This window comes from Pan paniscus, chromosome 6, assembly GCF_029289425.2.
Source record: "Pan paniscus chromosome 6, NHGRI_mPanPan1-v2.0_pri, whole genome shotgun sequence".
Classification (NCBI taxonomy): Eukaryota; Metazoa; Chordata; class Mammalia; order Primates; family Hominidae; genus Pan; species Pan paniscus.
In genome coordinates, this window is record NC_073255.2 from 178,624,664 (window position 1) to 178,638,791 (window position 14,128).

Here is a 14,128-nt window from a genome sequence, read left to right on the forward strand (position 1 = left end):
CTGATATCCACCAGCTATGGGCAATGTTAAATAACCTCTTTTAGCCTGCATTTTCTCATGTGTAAAGTTGGAACAAAAGATAACCTCAAAGGTTTGTTATGAGCATTAAATGAGATAATGAATGTAATCCAGGACAGTGTAGTAAATGTTCATTTCATGAATTTGATCTTAGTTCTTCACACCGTTGTAGGATACAGAGACACAAACAAGAAAACATTGGCTACTAGTATGCTACATTCCCAAATTTTCATTTGGAGATTTTATTTTGAATAGAGGGAAAATTATCTTCTTGTATAGTCCATGGCAGAGCCAGTGGAATGCAGAGGGAGAAGTAGGGTCTCACTTGTCCTTAGCAGTGTTCTCAATCCAGGATACATATTTGTAAACATTGGTGTAGATGCCGACGTCCCCTCCCATGAAGTGCCCCACCTCGATTCCCTGGAGCTTGTCTTTGCAGATGACAGTAGCAACGGCCACCTCCTACCGGAGATCATGCAGAGAGAGAGAGAGAGAGGAGAGAGAGAGAGAGTAAGAGTGTCAGATCTTCTCACAGGAACCCTAGTGTCCCGCTTGGGTGAGCCCTGTCTGCAGGCATATGCTGGACTCTTGAAAAGAGCACCGAATCAGGGGACAGGATGCTTGAGCCTTTTTTCTCATTTTGCTGTAATTAGCTTTGTGTGACCTTGAAAAAGTCAGAGGACAGTCTCTCTAGAAATCACATGTAAAATGGGTCAGACTCCATTTTTTTGAACTGGTGAAGGCATTTTCTATTTGTGAAAAGTCTGATTTATTTTTAAAGAAATGCCTGTTTTCACAATTTTGCTTGTAGTTACAAGAATGAATACCTAGGAAATGGTGTGCTTAACTGGAAGTACTTTATAATGTCCTTTAATGAATAAAGACAATTTAAGGGGATCCCATTACTGAAGAAACAATGCTGGCTTTGCAGCAGCCTTATCAAATTCTCAAAAAATTATTTAGACATCTAAAATAGTTTTTACATCAAGAGTAAATAGTTAACTGGGCATATGCAAGTAAATGAAAGCTGCATATAGAGATAAGATTACCCCAAAAATTCGGCTGAATACTTTCACAAATTTCACACATAAGGAATTCCTGTGGCTTTTTCCTTGTTCTGTTTTTTGGCATTCTCGATCAGACATCACGGGGGCCTCCAGGTTCTGCCGCAAGTCAGGGTGTCGGCCTGAGGGAGACGGGGATAAAATAAAACATCCTGTTGACAGTGGTTATTTTAGTCCTTCTGACCACCAGCCTCTATTTCAACTGGTATCTTTTTGTGTGTGTTTAAAGAAAATAAGGAATGCGACAAAGGAGAGAAATCATCAAGAGTGTGGTTATGAGCTAATCTCGAGGATTTTGAAAAAGGCTTTACGTCTCTTTAAGGTAGAGTATATTTTTAATTGGTGGCCTGTCTTGGAGAACTAAATGACCTGAGGCAATTCTCAGAGGTGTCCTTTACATGTGAAATGAGCATGTATGAGAAGTAGGACCACACCTTCTTCATGTGAATTGTGTCTCTGCCAATCAGGAATGGCTGGGCCTCTGTGCAGAGTCAGATGGCCTGGTGGCTCCAGCTGCCAAAGCCCTGCAGAGGCAGTGGGATATTAGACACCCTGGGAAAGGAGGAGCTTTGTTCCTCTGGGCAGGTCTCTGTTTGCCAGACCACTCAGGTAGCGTCTCTATTGGGTCTCCTTTCATTCTCCTTTCCTCCTCTCTCCTCACAGCTATGAGGATATGGATGTTCCTCCTAAAGGACAACTGATGACCCTGATTTGCTGTGGAAGGCACACTTACCACTGTTTTCTTGGCTCCAGTCCAAACCTGAGAGTAGACAGACAGTGCCTGGCCGGACATTGGTGGTGGCGAGGGGAAGGGGCTGGACTTTGGGATTGAGCATGGCAGGCTTAGCCAGCTTGATGAGCATGAGGTCATCCTGTGGGGCGCTATCACTGTAGTTCCAGTAGCGGACGATCTGAATGGGGTTAATTGTCTGTTCAGTACCGTCTCTGACTCTGCTCTTGAAATTTCCCAGCATCACTTTCAGATTTCTGGAGGGAGAGGGGTTGGAAGTAATCATCATCATCATCATCATCATTGCTAAGATACTGAATGTTACAAAGTGCCAGGAACTGTACCAAGTGCTTTTTCTGGATTATGTCATTTAACTCACAACAAGTCTATGCAGTGGATTCTATTTTTATCCCCATTTAGCACATGAATTAATGGGGCACATAGGAGTAATTCACTCAGGGTGATATAGTAAGTAGTGGAGCCCTTCACTACATTTTAATGTTGTGTTCTTTAATGTAGTGGAGAGGAAGAGGATGCATGTCAAGGAAATGTAATTTTGTCGCCTATCTAACTGAACAATTTCCATTTTGGTGGAGACCAGAGAATAAATAACCTAGTTCTGGGTGTCTCCTGTTTGGTTCCCTAGCTGATGCACTAACAATCCTATTCCATCTGCTCTGCACCTTTGGAAGGGGACATATATGGATTTAATCAGTGGGCTCTCTTGTCCTCTGGCTTCCTTCTATTGGCCAATAGGAAGCACCAGAAAGTAACTGGAGGAAGAAGAGTGAGATTGGAGTACTTATCCTCCCAGGTCCCTCCCTGCAGTTTTGTCACAGAGTGGCTGTGCTCCTTGACTAGGGGTTACAATCCTTATCAGGTTGTCTCCTCACACAGGTCTCTCTTTTTCTCTATCTCTCCTTGCCTCCTTTGAAATTATTTTCTCCTCTTGCCTTTTTAGGCCTAGAGGTGGTAACTGCATTTTCTTAATACACCCTGGTGGTATGGAACCATTCTTAATATTGTCCCTTTAATGTCTCCATACCTTTGCAATTGGTTCCTTCTTAAAACTCACCTCAATTGACCCAATTTGAGTGCATCATCAGTTACCTGCTAGATCTTTAAGTGATAAAATGCATTCATACTGCCAGTAAAAAAAAAAAAAAAAGAAAAAAACTTATGAGAGACTGAGGAGGCATAACATGTAGCACAGGGTTCCTCAACAGTGGCACTATTGCTGTTCTGGGCTGGACAAATCTTTATTGTGGGGACTGTGCTGTGAATTGTAGGATGTTAAACAGCATCTTTGCTCTAGCCTCTCCCCATTAGATGCCAATAGCACTGCCCCCTGGTTGTGACAACCAAAAACATCTTCAGACATTGCCAAGTGTATCCTGTAGAGAAGTTACCCTTATATGAGAACCACTGATCTAGAATGAACAGTAGCTGTTTTGGGGATGGGGATGCCCAAATACTCAACGGTAAATAGCAGTGAGCTGGGGCCAGCACCCAGCTGGGTTTGATGAGGATGCCCACACAGGGGTTGAAGTGAGACTTGAGGTACACCAAATAGGGAGCAGGGTCTTCTTTCTGAACAGATGAGTCAGCAAAGAAAAATGTCCCTGAGAAAATAATGAACATTGTTAATACATAAATATTATAAAAATAAGGTAACAGTCTCTTACTTGAAAAGGAATCTGGATGATTCTTAAACAGTTATCAGTTAGCCAAGAAGTGTTAACGTATTTGACATGTTTTTCTAATAAAAATGTAAATTAAAATGATATGCCATTTTATCTCATTTATAATAATTTTGTTTAATATTGATAATATTCAATCTAAGAGAGTATAATGAGAGACACTCATCACTGCTAGTAAATTGATTCCATCTTCTTGAAAAGCAATTTAGAAACAGGCATCAAGAATCATAAATTGTTTATAACCTGTGACCTAATCATTCCAACCCCAAGAATCCATTCTAAAGAAAAAAATCAGATATAGACAAGGATTACAAACAAGTATGCTCATATTAGCTATAACAGCTGAACACTGGAAACATAAATATCTGACATAGTAATGTTGGACATTGAAATGAAGCACATCAAAAAGTGGAACATCATATATAATAAAAATTAAACTAATTAGAATATTAAACAGCAAAAGAATATTAATGCTTATTTAAGTTAAAAAGAACAAGAAAATTGTGGATATAATCTATTTGTCTAAAAACAAATAAATAAAAACATTTAAATGCAAAAAATATATAGATTCTGGGAGTAAACTCAAAGTGTTAGCATGTGTTGACTAAGAGGTGGGATTATGAATGATGCTTATTTTTCTACTTTAAAAATGTCTAAATTTTGTAATATGAACATATATTGTTTTTATAAATGAATTATTTAAAACATACCCTAGAGAATAAAGGGGAGGAAGGCTGATTCTAGTATCAGAAATAAAGCACTCTTCTTGTCTTGGCTTCTCTTGCTACTCCTGTTAACCTTCCCCAAGACTGGGTCTGTACATCACCACACCCTTCTGTGTGATCACACAGTTAGAAACCCCAAAGAGAGAAGGGTAGACTGTAAACAAGGGCAAGAGACATTGAGCTCTCTATAGCAGGCATTGTTCTAAGTGCTTTACATAGATTTATTTAATCTTCACAATAACTCTTTAATATGGGTAGTCATACCCCCATTTTGAAGAAATTGAAGCACAGAAGAGTTAATTAACTTGGCTAATCTCACACAGCTAATGTGTAATACAACCTAGGCAGTCAGAGAATGGTGGGAAATGCCTCACCTGCAAATTCTGCTGTCAGAAGAACCCCATGTGGGGCAGGGACTACGGAAGGTAGGGTCCTAGTACTTGATCTTTTGTTTCTACTTCTCTGTTTCCTGCATTAGGGTCGGCAGGAGGACACTCACTGTTAAGCCTTCTCCAAGGCACATGTGTGCCTTAACCCACCCTACAGCTTAACACTAGAAAAGTGGGCTCAGCCTATCCGGAGAGCCTTTGGATGGAGTCTAAGAGGCAGGACTCCTAATTCTGCTGATGACACTATTTTTGACTCTTTTTCTGCACCCTTCGCAATCCTGCCTCTGTCTCACCCCATCCATTAACCTGTGCTTTACAGGACAGAGTACAAGGTCTTGAGTACATACCAGCGAGGACACCCAAATAGAAGACATATTTCATGGTGATCCAGCTCTTCCCCCTGTGAGATGTAGAAGAAAATCAGCAGAGTGTGGAGCGGTTGGCTTAGTTGTCTTCTCAGGAACACCTGGTAGACTCAGTGGCTATGGTTAGATACGGAGGCACTCCACGGGATTGGAAAGCAGCTCTGGGCATAAACAGGGGAGGGAGATGGCTTCAGAGAGACAGATGAAAGCCCTCTGTTCCAGGGAAGGTGGAGGACTGTGCCTCTGTTGGGGCATTTCAGGGAAGGAAACTCCTGGATTCAGCTCCTTCTATCTGCTGCCCCTAAAAACACATCTGTTTGAAGGTTGTTCAGTTGTCTGTGGAAATGGCAGCTCTAGGCTCAGGACTTATCTTCCCCACAGAGTTTCTGAGACCAGGGCTATGAGGGACAATATTCTTTACCTTAGCTCAGGGAGTAAGTGTCCTGAGGTTTGCTCTGAACCTCCTAATAGTTACTTATACTTTCCCCAGCCCCTCCCATCTTTGTTACACTAGCTTCATATGTCCCTCTGATCACTGTTTCATCACTCAGTCATCATCACCAACTTGGTGTTTTTTGTCCTGAGCAACAGCATTGAGCCAAGAAAATATGGAAATGAAAAGCATTCATAGAACAGTTATCTTGATAGTTGGGGAATTGTTTACAGTCTAGATGACATTAGGCCTGGTGACAATTCAGAAGGCAGTACCTCTAATACTTAAAGACTTAGACCAATAATAGACTACCAAAGTCATCCTTGGATAATTGGGAGCACAGTCTAACAAGAAAATGAGCGGTAACACTAATAGCTGATATCCTCTAAGCATTTACTGAATCCTAGGCACTGAGCTAAGATCTTTACGGACTTGTCAGTAGAGATTTTATATCAGGTTAGTCTGAGATGTAAAATTCACTACACTTTGTATCGCTCTAACCCTTTAAAGTTTCTTAAACCCATAATCTCTTTCCAAATGTCACAACAACCCTAGAAAGAAGAGATAGGGCTGGGTCTGGTATCAATTTCTGGTCTGTGGGTGGCAGAACTGAAGCAGAGAGAATCTAAGTAGTTTTCCCAAAGTCACATGTCATGGGCAATGAGAAATAGGCCTTGTCACTGGTGTAGGGTTGCAGGTTCCCCACCAGGATACTTAAGGGTGTATGGCCACTGCTTGAACCTTAATGGCTAAGTAGTGAGTCAAGGACACGGTGCCCAGCCAAGGAGCAGGTTTCCTTGATGGCCAAGTGGTGAGTCAACGCCATGGTGTCCAGCTGAGGAGCAGGTGTCCTTGAGTACCCAAACATCCCAGAGAATACCTGAGAACCTATCAAGGAAAACAGTCCCATCATGCACACACAGTAGGCAAAGAGCCAGAAAATTAGCTTAAAAGCAGCTTAGAGATGGAAAGCAGGGCAGGTCTCTAAAGGTGTCCTCTGCTATCTAGGAGTGTCTCATATGTAAGTCCTAATAAACTTATCCACTGGCCAAGCTGGACTTGTCTGAGTCATTCTTTGGTCTCTTGGCTCCCTCCTAGTTTGGGGGAAAGGTTTTTTTAAAAATATGATTCTGGATTTTTCTTGTTACAATTGGCATCACAAATGGGGTCAGAGAGACCAAACTTCAAGCCAGGAATGAGTGTCTATGGTGGGGAATCCCTGGGCAGTCGGCAATGTCCATGTGGAGTGGAGTTGCCCAACTGCACAACTTTTGTGGGCCACTGCATGAGTACAGGGATGCTTGGAAAACATGGGCAAGGACTGAATACCTATTGCCAAGAAGCCAAGATATTAAAGTATGATAATGATAGTAAATGTGGTGTTATTGCAATAAGGCTGGCTAATCACAAATCATTAGAGCAGGAAAGGGAGAAAGGGTAGAAACTCCAGCAGAAGATAAAAGGCGTGGTTTTCTAATCCTCCAGCTGGTTACATATTATGGCCCTTTCTTGTGTACATTTTAAAACTGACGGGCAAATTACAACAAGAAAAATTCAGAGCTCAAATGTTTAATCTACAACTATAGAGTTAAGTAGAGTCTTCTAAAGCTCTCTATTTCTCTTTCCTTTTCTGCCTGCTTTGAATCTACTGTTAATAAGCTACTGGTATTGAGATAAAACTCACTAATTCAAGGTCAATTTGAGATTTTTTTTTTCCTCATATGGTTCAGCCAGTTCTAGCTAAAATGTAAAGAATTAAACTCATTTGGAACTGAAAAAAAATGGATAAAGGAGGTTTTAAAAAATCAAACTGCCATAGAAACTGCTTTACCCAAATTATTGATCTACTGCTTTCCTTGGGTTACCTATTGGGGCAAATAAAGTTTAGCCATGTGAACAGGTCCCAATTTTATCAAAAATAATCTGGATCCAGCTGTCTTTTATATAGCAATGAGTTTGTGAAGCTAGAATTCCAAAAGCTATTGGTAAAAGCTATCGGATCTTGCATGTATATGTATAAACATGTTGAAATGTGTTATGTGTATGTGCATGTATTATGCTATGTGTTATATCTAGCATGGTACTGAATAGCTTATAAGTAAATACGTACTCATAAATTAAATAAGTCCAGATGCTTTTCAGGTTCACGTGAATTCAATAATCTTTGGTGAATAAGCTGGCTTCAAAATTTTTGACAAAAGTAGAAATGTCCTCAAAAGTGTCAGCATTCATTTTTGTCTGAGTTTCTTGATTAGATAAGTTGTATATTTGCCCCTCCTAGATAGTTTAAGGTGTCAGGTTTCTGACATGAAGGTTCTAAGACTATAAATCCACCCCCAAACAGAATGATCTTTGTGTGATTTTTTTGATAAGCAAGATTAATTTGATATTGTCAGTTTAATTAAAACAGCTGAATTTTCTGAGTTATTGGTAAAAATGCCTATGTCTTTAAGTTTCTTGATTAGACGAACATCTGATATTTATAAGCCATTAAAATGGTTAACAGGGAAATAACTCGTAATGATTATTAGCTTTGTCTAATAAGTCTAATGAGCTTTCATTCTCATGAGTAATCCAGATAAACCACTAAAAATGAATAAATTCAGTAAATGTAAATGAGATAAACATAGGTAAAACTTTTTGTGTAGTTTAAAATCTTAAAATTATTTTAGCTACTCATTGAATGTCTGGGTCATTTCCAGTTTAGAAAGGGTTATGATATGAGACATTGGTTGCAGTTCTTTTGCCATTTAGTGGAAAATGGAATCTATGATATGGGGGAAGCATTGGTGGATCTCAGTGGGCTGGATAAGAGCAAGGACTAAGTTCGGAAAGTAATCACTTGTCCCAGCACAGGCAGGCAGTGAATGTAAAACAATACTGCCTGCCAGGGGCACACTCTGAAATCATCAAAACAATTTAGGCATTACATAAGGTACAAATAGGCTGGCCCAGAGCCCCTTTAACAGCCCTGGGTAGCCTGTGAAGAAGCCAGATGGCACCTGGAAAATGTTGGCAGGCTACCATGAGCCAAACAAAGTGTTGCTCCCTGTATATGCAGCTGCTCAACTACTAGAACAAGTGGCCCTCAAGCTGGGAAATGTCCATCCTGTGACTGACTTGTCTAACGGCGTTTCCAGTATCCCTTTAGCAGAAGATTCACAAGGCCAGTTTGCCTTCACTTAGGAGGGCCAACAATGGACTTTCCAGGTGCTAACACAAGGGTACCTGCACAGCTCCACCATCTGTCACAGCATGGTTGCATGGAACCTGTCTAGGCCCTGTTTGCCTGCCTCAGTCTCCCTGTTTCACTATATTAATGATATCATGCTAACCTCAGAGTCTCTTACAGATCTGGAGACTGCTCTACAAACTGTCTTGGATACCCTAAAAGACAGGGGATGAGAAGTCAGCCCCCAAAAGATAAAGGAGCCTGGCAAAACCGTCAAGTTCCCGAGAGTTACCTGGTAGGGTAAGACGTGAAACATAAGCTAGCACAGCAGCCTGTTCCCTAGACGGTAAACTAACACCAGGTTTTCTTAGGTTTACTGGGCTACTGGAGAATATTGATTCCTCGTTTGGCACAAACCCTCTGCCCATTATACACCCTCATAAAGAAAAATAAACAATGGGACTGGACATACGTGGAGCAAGAGTCATCTGACAAGACAAAAATATTGGTGAAACAAGTGCAAGCACTAGGGTTCCCACTGCCACAGCACCTTTTGTGTTAGAATTCACTAAAGATGCCATGGGGATGATTTGGGGTTTGTGATAAAAGCAACCAATGTGAATGGTACCTGTAGGATTTTGGTCTCAGTTATGAAAGAGTGCAGAACCTACTGTATAGTCCTCGAGCAACAGCTGTTGGCCATGTATAGGGCATTGCACGAAGTGGAGGCCATCACCAGGAAGCAGACTATCACACTAAAAGCTGCCTACGCCATAAAAGGATGAATGGAAGGCCTTGTAGCCAACACCATCTCTGGGGTAGCACAGTCACACACCCTACAAAAATGGCACACCTATGTACAACAGAGGGGTGTCTCATCCACTAGTCTTTTAAGTCAAGCACTACAGGAGGTGCTCAGACCCATCCACTTTGAACAACTGGAGGGGTTTGACATGACAGTGGGGCCACCTACTAGGCCAATCACTGTATATGAGGGGACCCTGCCCGTAACTGCTAGGACCTGCTACACTGGTGGGTTTAGCAAAGGCACCCAGCACCAATGGTCAACAGTTGTAGCGCAAATGAACCTTGATACCTTATGGATAGAATAGGGATTAGGACAAAACATTCAGTGGGTCAAGCTATGGGCAGTTTGGATACTCATCACCCACAAGCCCTGGTCACTAGTCACTTGGACAGAGTTAGGCTACATACAGAGGCCTTGCCATGTGGATCAATCAATGGGCTGCAGAAAATCAACAGGTTTTGGGCAGGCCCATTTGGGGAATGTCCATGTGGCAGGATGTTCACCTCAGGTTACAAGAGAAGGATGTGCATCTGATGGTGTATCAGGTAGATGCACACAGCCCCAAGTCACCTCCCAGAAATCACGAGGCAGACACCTTACTCATGTTCAGGCAATTTACCCCAGCCCATTGGAGGAGGATGCCATGTGGATACCTCATAAGAGTGGCCACCAGTGGGTGGCTATAGGGTGGGTCATAGCAAAGGCAGCAGGCATCCCTTTCCAAAATGCAGATGTTCTGGCAGCTTTTCAGAACTGTGAGATCTGTTCATGGCTGCGACCTAGAAAAATTCCCTCCACATCAGTTCACATACATCGAGCCATGCAATCTGTGTGAGAATGGCAAGTTGATTATATTGGACCCTTGCCTCAAAGTGGAGGGGAAAATATGCCTTAACTTATGTGGGCACAACAACAAGGCTGCCACAGGTCTTCCTAGTAAAAAGTACCACTCAACTGGAGACTGCCAAGTGTCTCACTGATCTTAGTGTCATGTATGGCATGCCAAGAAGGATAAATAGTGATCAAGGCCCCTATTTCATGGGCCATGATATCCAATACTGGGCATCAAAACAAAGTATACACTGGAGGTTTCCCTTACCATATAACCCAACAGGGACAGGCCTTATAGAAAAAAAGGATGTTCATTAAAAACCCAGTTACGTGCATTGTCTCAGGATGGTTCTTTAAGGTCCTGGGCTAAGAATCTCCCTGAAGCTATACAAACTTTAAGTGAGTCACCAACGACCACCATGGTATCATTTCCTATGAATGGTTGGCAAGGCCTGTGAAACAGGTCCCACAAACTCTCAGGGATGCCTCTGAGACTCTGAGAAATGCTCCTGAAAAGATGGACAGGCTGTGCTCCTGAGAACACCAGTGGATCTGCTAAGAGGTGATAGCTATGTGGACCTGAAGTTGAGCTGGAAAGTGCCCCTATGCTGGACTGGTTTTATGGCACTGGAGAATGCCATGAAGAAAGTTGGAGGGGAGGTCATCCCAGCTGTGCTCCTTGATGGAGGTCCGAGAGCCTTACAATGTCAACACATGGCAGCACCAATACCTCTGGAGCAGGCACCATGCAGATAGTGTGGGCAAGGCCAGAAGCTTAGCAATTGGATGCTTACCCACTCCTAGGGAGAGAAGCTATGTGTGGTGCTGTAAGACAGACCTGAGACCCGTAGTGGCCTCCCTGATAAGACCAATGGGAGAATATACAGCGCTAATAATGTTATAAGGAGTGGATGTACCCATGAAAGTTCCTACTAAACATCTGTGTCTATGTCCATAGGCTGTTGTTACTGCTACCCACAGCAGCTGGTAATGTCTTTCTGGACTGGGCTGCGACTACAGCAGCAATCAGCAACCAGTCTGATTGTTGCGTTTATGGATACCTTTCCTTATCAAATGATAATGATATGTCTTGGAATAGTCTGCCTTTATCCCTACAGAATTGGAGTGACTGGTTCAGCAGCACTAATAATGCGACTCAGGTTCACTGGAGATTGCCTTCACTTGGAAGCCCAATTGCCAACTTGATGGTGATCCAACTACATGTTCCCTTATAGGCTCTGTTGTCCCTAATCCCTGATAAAGAGAATAATGTTACAGATACTTTAAATCATTTGTCCACTCAGATCTATGACATAAGTCATTCAGGTTTCTTTGACCTATTTTCAGATTGGTCACACATCTTACCTACTCATTGGAGTTATGTTTTGCCAAAAGGTGTTATAATTGTAGTTAGCTTCTGCTTTTTATGCTCTTGTGTACACTGTGGATGTGGCCTGTATGCACAAGCCATGGCTATACATTATTAGCGTGTATAGTTCTTCCCGTTGTGCCCAGCTCAGGGACTCTCATGCAAGATTGGCAGCAAGAATGTATGAGTTTGTGGACAGGGTGGATTTTAATGTGACAGGTCCTCCACCATGTTACTTAAAGGGTGTATGTCCACTGCTTGAACCATAAAGGTTGGACAGTGAGCCAAGACCATAGTGCCCAGCTGAGGGGCAGGTGTCCCTGAGAACCCAAATATCTCAGAGAATATCTGAGAACCTACCAAGGAAAACAGCCCCATCACACACACACAGTAGGCAAAGAGCCAAAAAATTAACTTAAAAGCAGCTTAGAGATTGAAAGCAGGGCAGATCTCCAAAGCTGTCCTCTGGCGTCCAGGAGTGCCTCTTATGTGAGTCCTAATAAACTCATCTATTCACCAAATTGGACTTGTCTGAGTCATGTTTTGATCTCTCGGTTCCAGCCCAGTTTAGGGGAAGGTTTCGTTTTGTTTTGTTTTTTAAATGATTTCTTCCAACCATGTCCTCCAGCATGGAGCTCTTAACACTGTGCAGTCACTCCCACAAATTCCCTAAAATGTAGAATGAAAAACGTACATGGCATACACTCTCCTGAAACTCACAACCAACCTAGAGGTGTGCTGGGGAGTAGTGCTGGTTTATGAAATGTTCTTGAGATTCTAAGATGGGGTGGAGTTGTAGAAAGTTCTGTGTGTGTGTGTGTGTTGCGGGGAGGGACTAGTTAAAATAGGTAAGAAGTTGAGAAAGAGATATACTTTACTCTGAGCTTGTTTTTCCTAGACTTTTCAGACATATTATGAACCAGGAAAAGAGTCTGTAGCCTGGTTTGGGAGGGTGAAGGGGTTGCTATCTAAGAAAAGATATCTAAAGTCAACAGATTTTCTGGAGGAGATTGGCACTGGGACTACAACCTATCTCTAATTTTCAAATTGATATCTTTGGGCCCGCGCATACAACTCTCTCCTGGAAACAATTTTTTTGTCTCTCCTCTAGACCCTTGAAATTTGTCAAAATTAAACTCCTCATATGCCTCCAGTCTTTCAAATTAATTCTGCTCTGCAGTTTTGTCTAAATACCTATGATACTTGTAACTTTTCTGTTGTGCTTGTTCTGTTTATTTTTGTCTTTTTTTCTGTGTTCTCTGATTTTGAGCATTTTACAATTCCATGTTCTCACCTCTCAACATACCACTTGTCATCCAAAGAGCTTTTTATTTTAGTCTTTGAATTTTTTAGTTCTATAATTTTTATTTCTTTTTTACAGTTCTATTTCTTCGGTGAGATTTTACATTTTTAAAAACTCTGTTTCAAGAGTGTTCTCATTATTAAAGTATTTTTATAGTTGCTGCTCTAAAATTCTTGTCCCATAATTTGATCATAGTCATAATAGAATCATTGAGATGTATTGATTGTCTTTTCTTTCAAGTTCCAGGTATTTCATTTGTTAGTGAGGACATGGAAGGGCTAAATTATCTTCTCTACTTGTTATGCCTGAATTTCAGTTCCCAGCCCTGTGTGGGAACTCTTCTTGCTCTTCAGGGGGTGATAATGGCTGCATACTGCTTCTTACCATAAGTTACGGGACCAATCCACTTTGCTCCAAGGTTCCAAGGTTGGGACTCAGCACTCTTTTTGGAAATTCTCCAAAACCTGTGTTCATCAGGAAATCTTAGTGGTATGCAGGTGAAGGGGAGCTCAGCTATTAAGATAAAACTTGCCTAAGAAATATTCCACTTTTAGCCAAGCAAAAATAAATATAGTATATTACACAGACAGTCATGTGTCACTTAACAATAGGAATATGTTCTGAGAAATGTGTTGTCAGGTGATTTTATTATTATGCAGGCACCATAGAATGGACTTACATAGACCTAGATGGTATAGCCTACTACACACATAGTCTGTATGGTATAGCCTATTGCTCCCAGGCTACAAACCTGTACAGCATGTTACTGTACTGCATATTGTAGACGATTGTAGCACAGTGATATTTGTGTGTTTAAACATATCTAAACACAGAAAAGTTACAGTAAAATATAATATTGTAATCTTATGGGGCCACTCTCATACATGCAGTCTGTTGTTGACCTGAATGTCCTTGTGTGGTACATAACTATATGTAAAAATAACTCCCCAAACCTGTTCTTAATGTTTTAAAGATCCATCTAAAGTATCATTACTATATTTTATTTTCACTGCTATCTAATATTTCTTTTTTTTTTCTTTTTTTTTTTGAGACGGAGTCTCACTGTCGCCCAGGCTGGAGTGCAGTGGTGCCATCTTGGCTCACTGCAAGCTCCGCCTCCTGGGTTCGCGTCATTCTCCTGCCTCAGCCTCCCGAGTAGCTGGGACTACAGGCGCCCGCCACCACGCCCGGCTAATTTTTTGTATTTTTAGTAGAGACGGG

At 41.7% G+C, this 14,128-nt stretch overlaps 1 protein-coding gene across 2 annotated transcripts; it reads right to left on the reverse strand.

Moving 5' to 3' along the window:
* Positions 1–222: 222 nt before the first annotated feature.
* On the reverse strand, positions 223–5,720 carry PRSS37 (serine protease 37). 2 transcript variants are annotated; one of them, XM_008965943.3, is made up of 6 exons: positions 5,413–5,720; positions 4,974–5,026; positions 3,293–3,434; positions 1,816–2,069; positions 1,068–1,204; positions 223–480 (listed from the first exon to the last, which is right to left on the reverse strand). In XM_008965943.3, exons 2-6 carry the CDS (start codon positions 5,005–5,007, stop codon positions 340–342), a joined length of 708 nt encoding a protein of 235 aa, XP_008964191.3. In that variant the 5' UTR covers positions 5,008–5,026; positions 5,413–5,720; the 3' UTR covers positions 223–339. The 2 variants fall into 2 exon arrangements, with proteins under 2 accessions (XP_008964191.3, XP_054971229.1); XM_055115254.1 differs by having other exon boundaries at positions 229–480; positions 1,819–2,069.
* Positions 5,721–14,128: the final 8,408 nt, after the last annotated feature.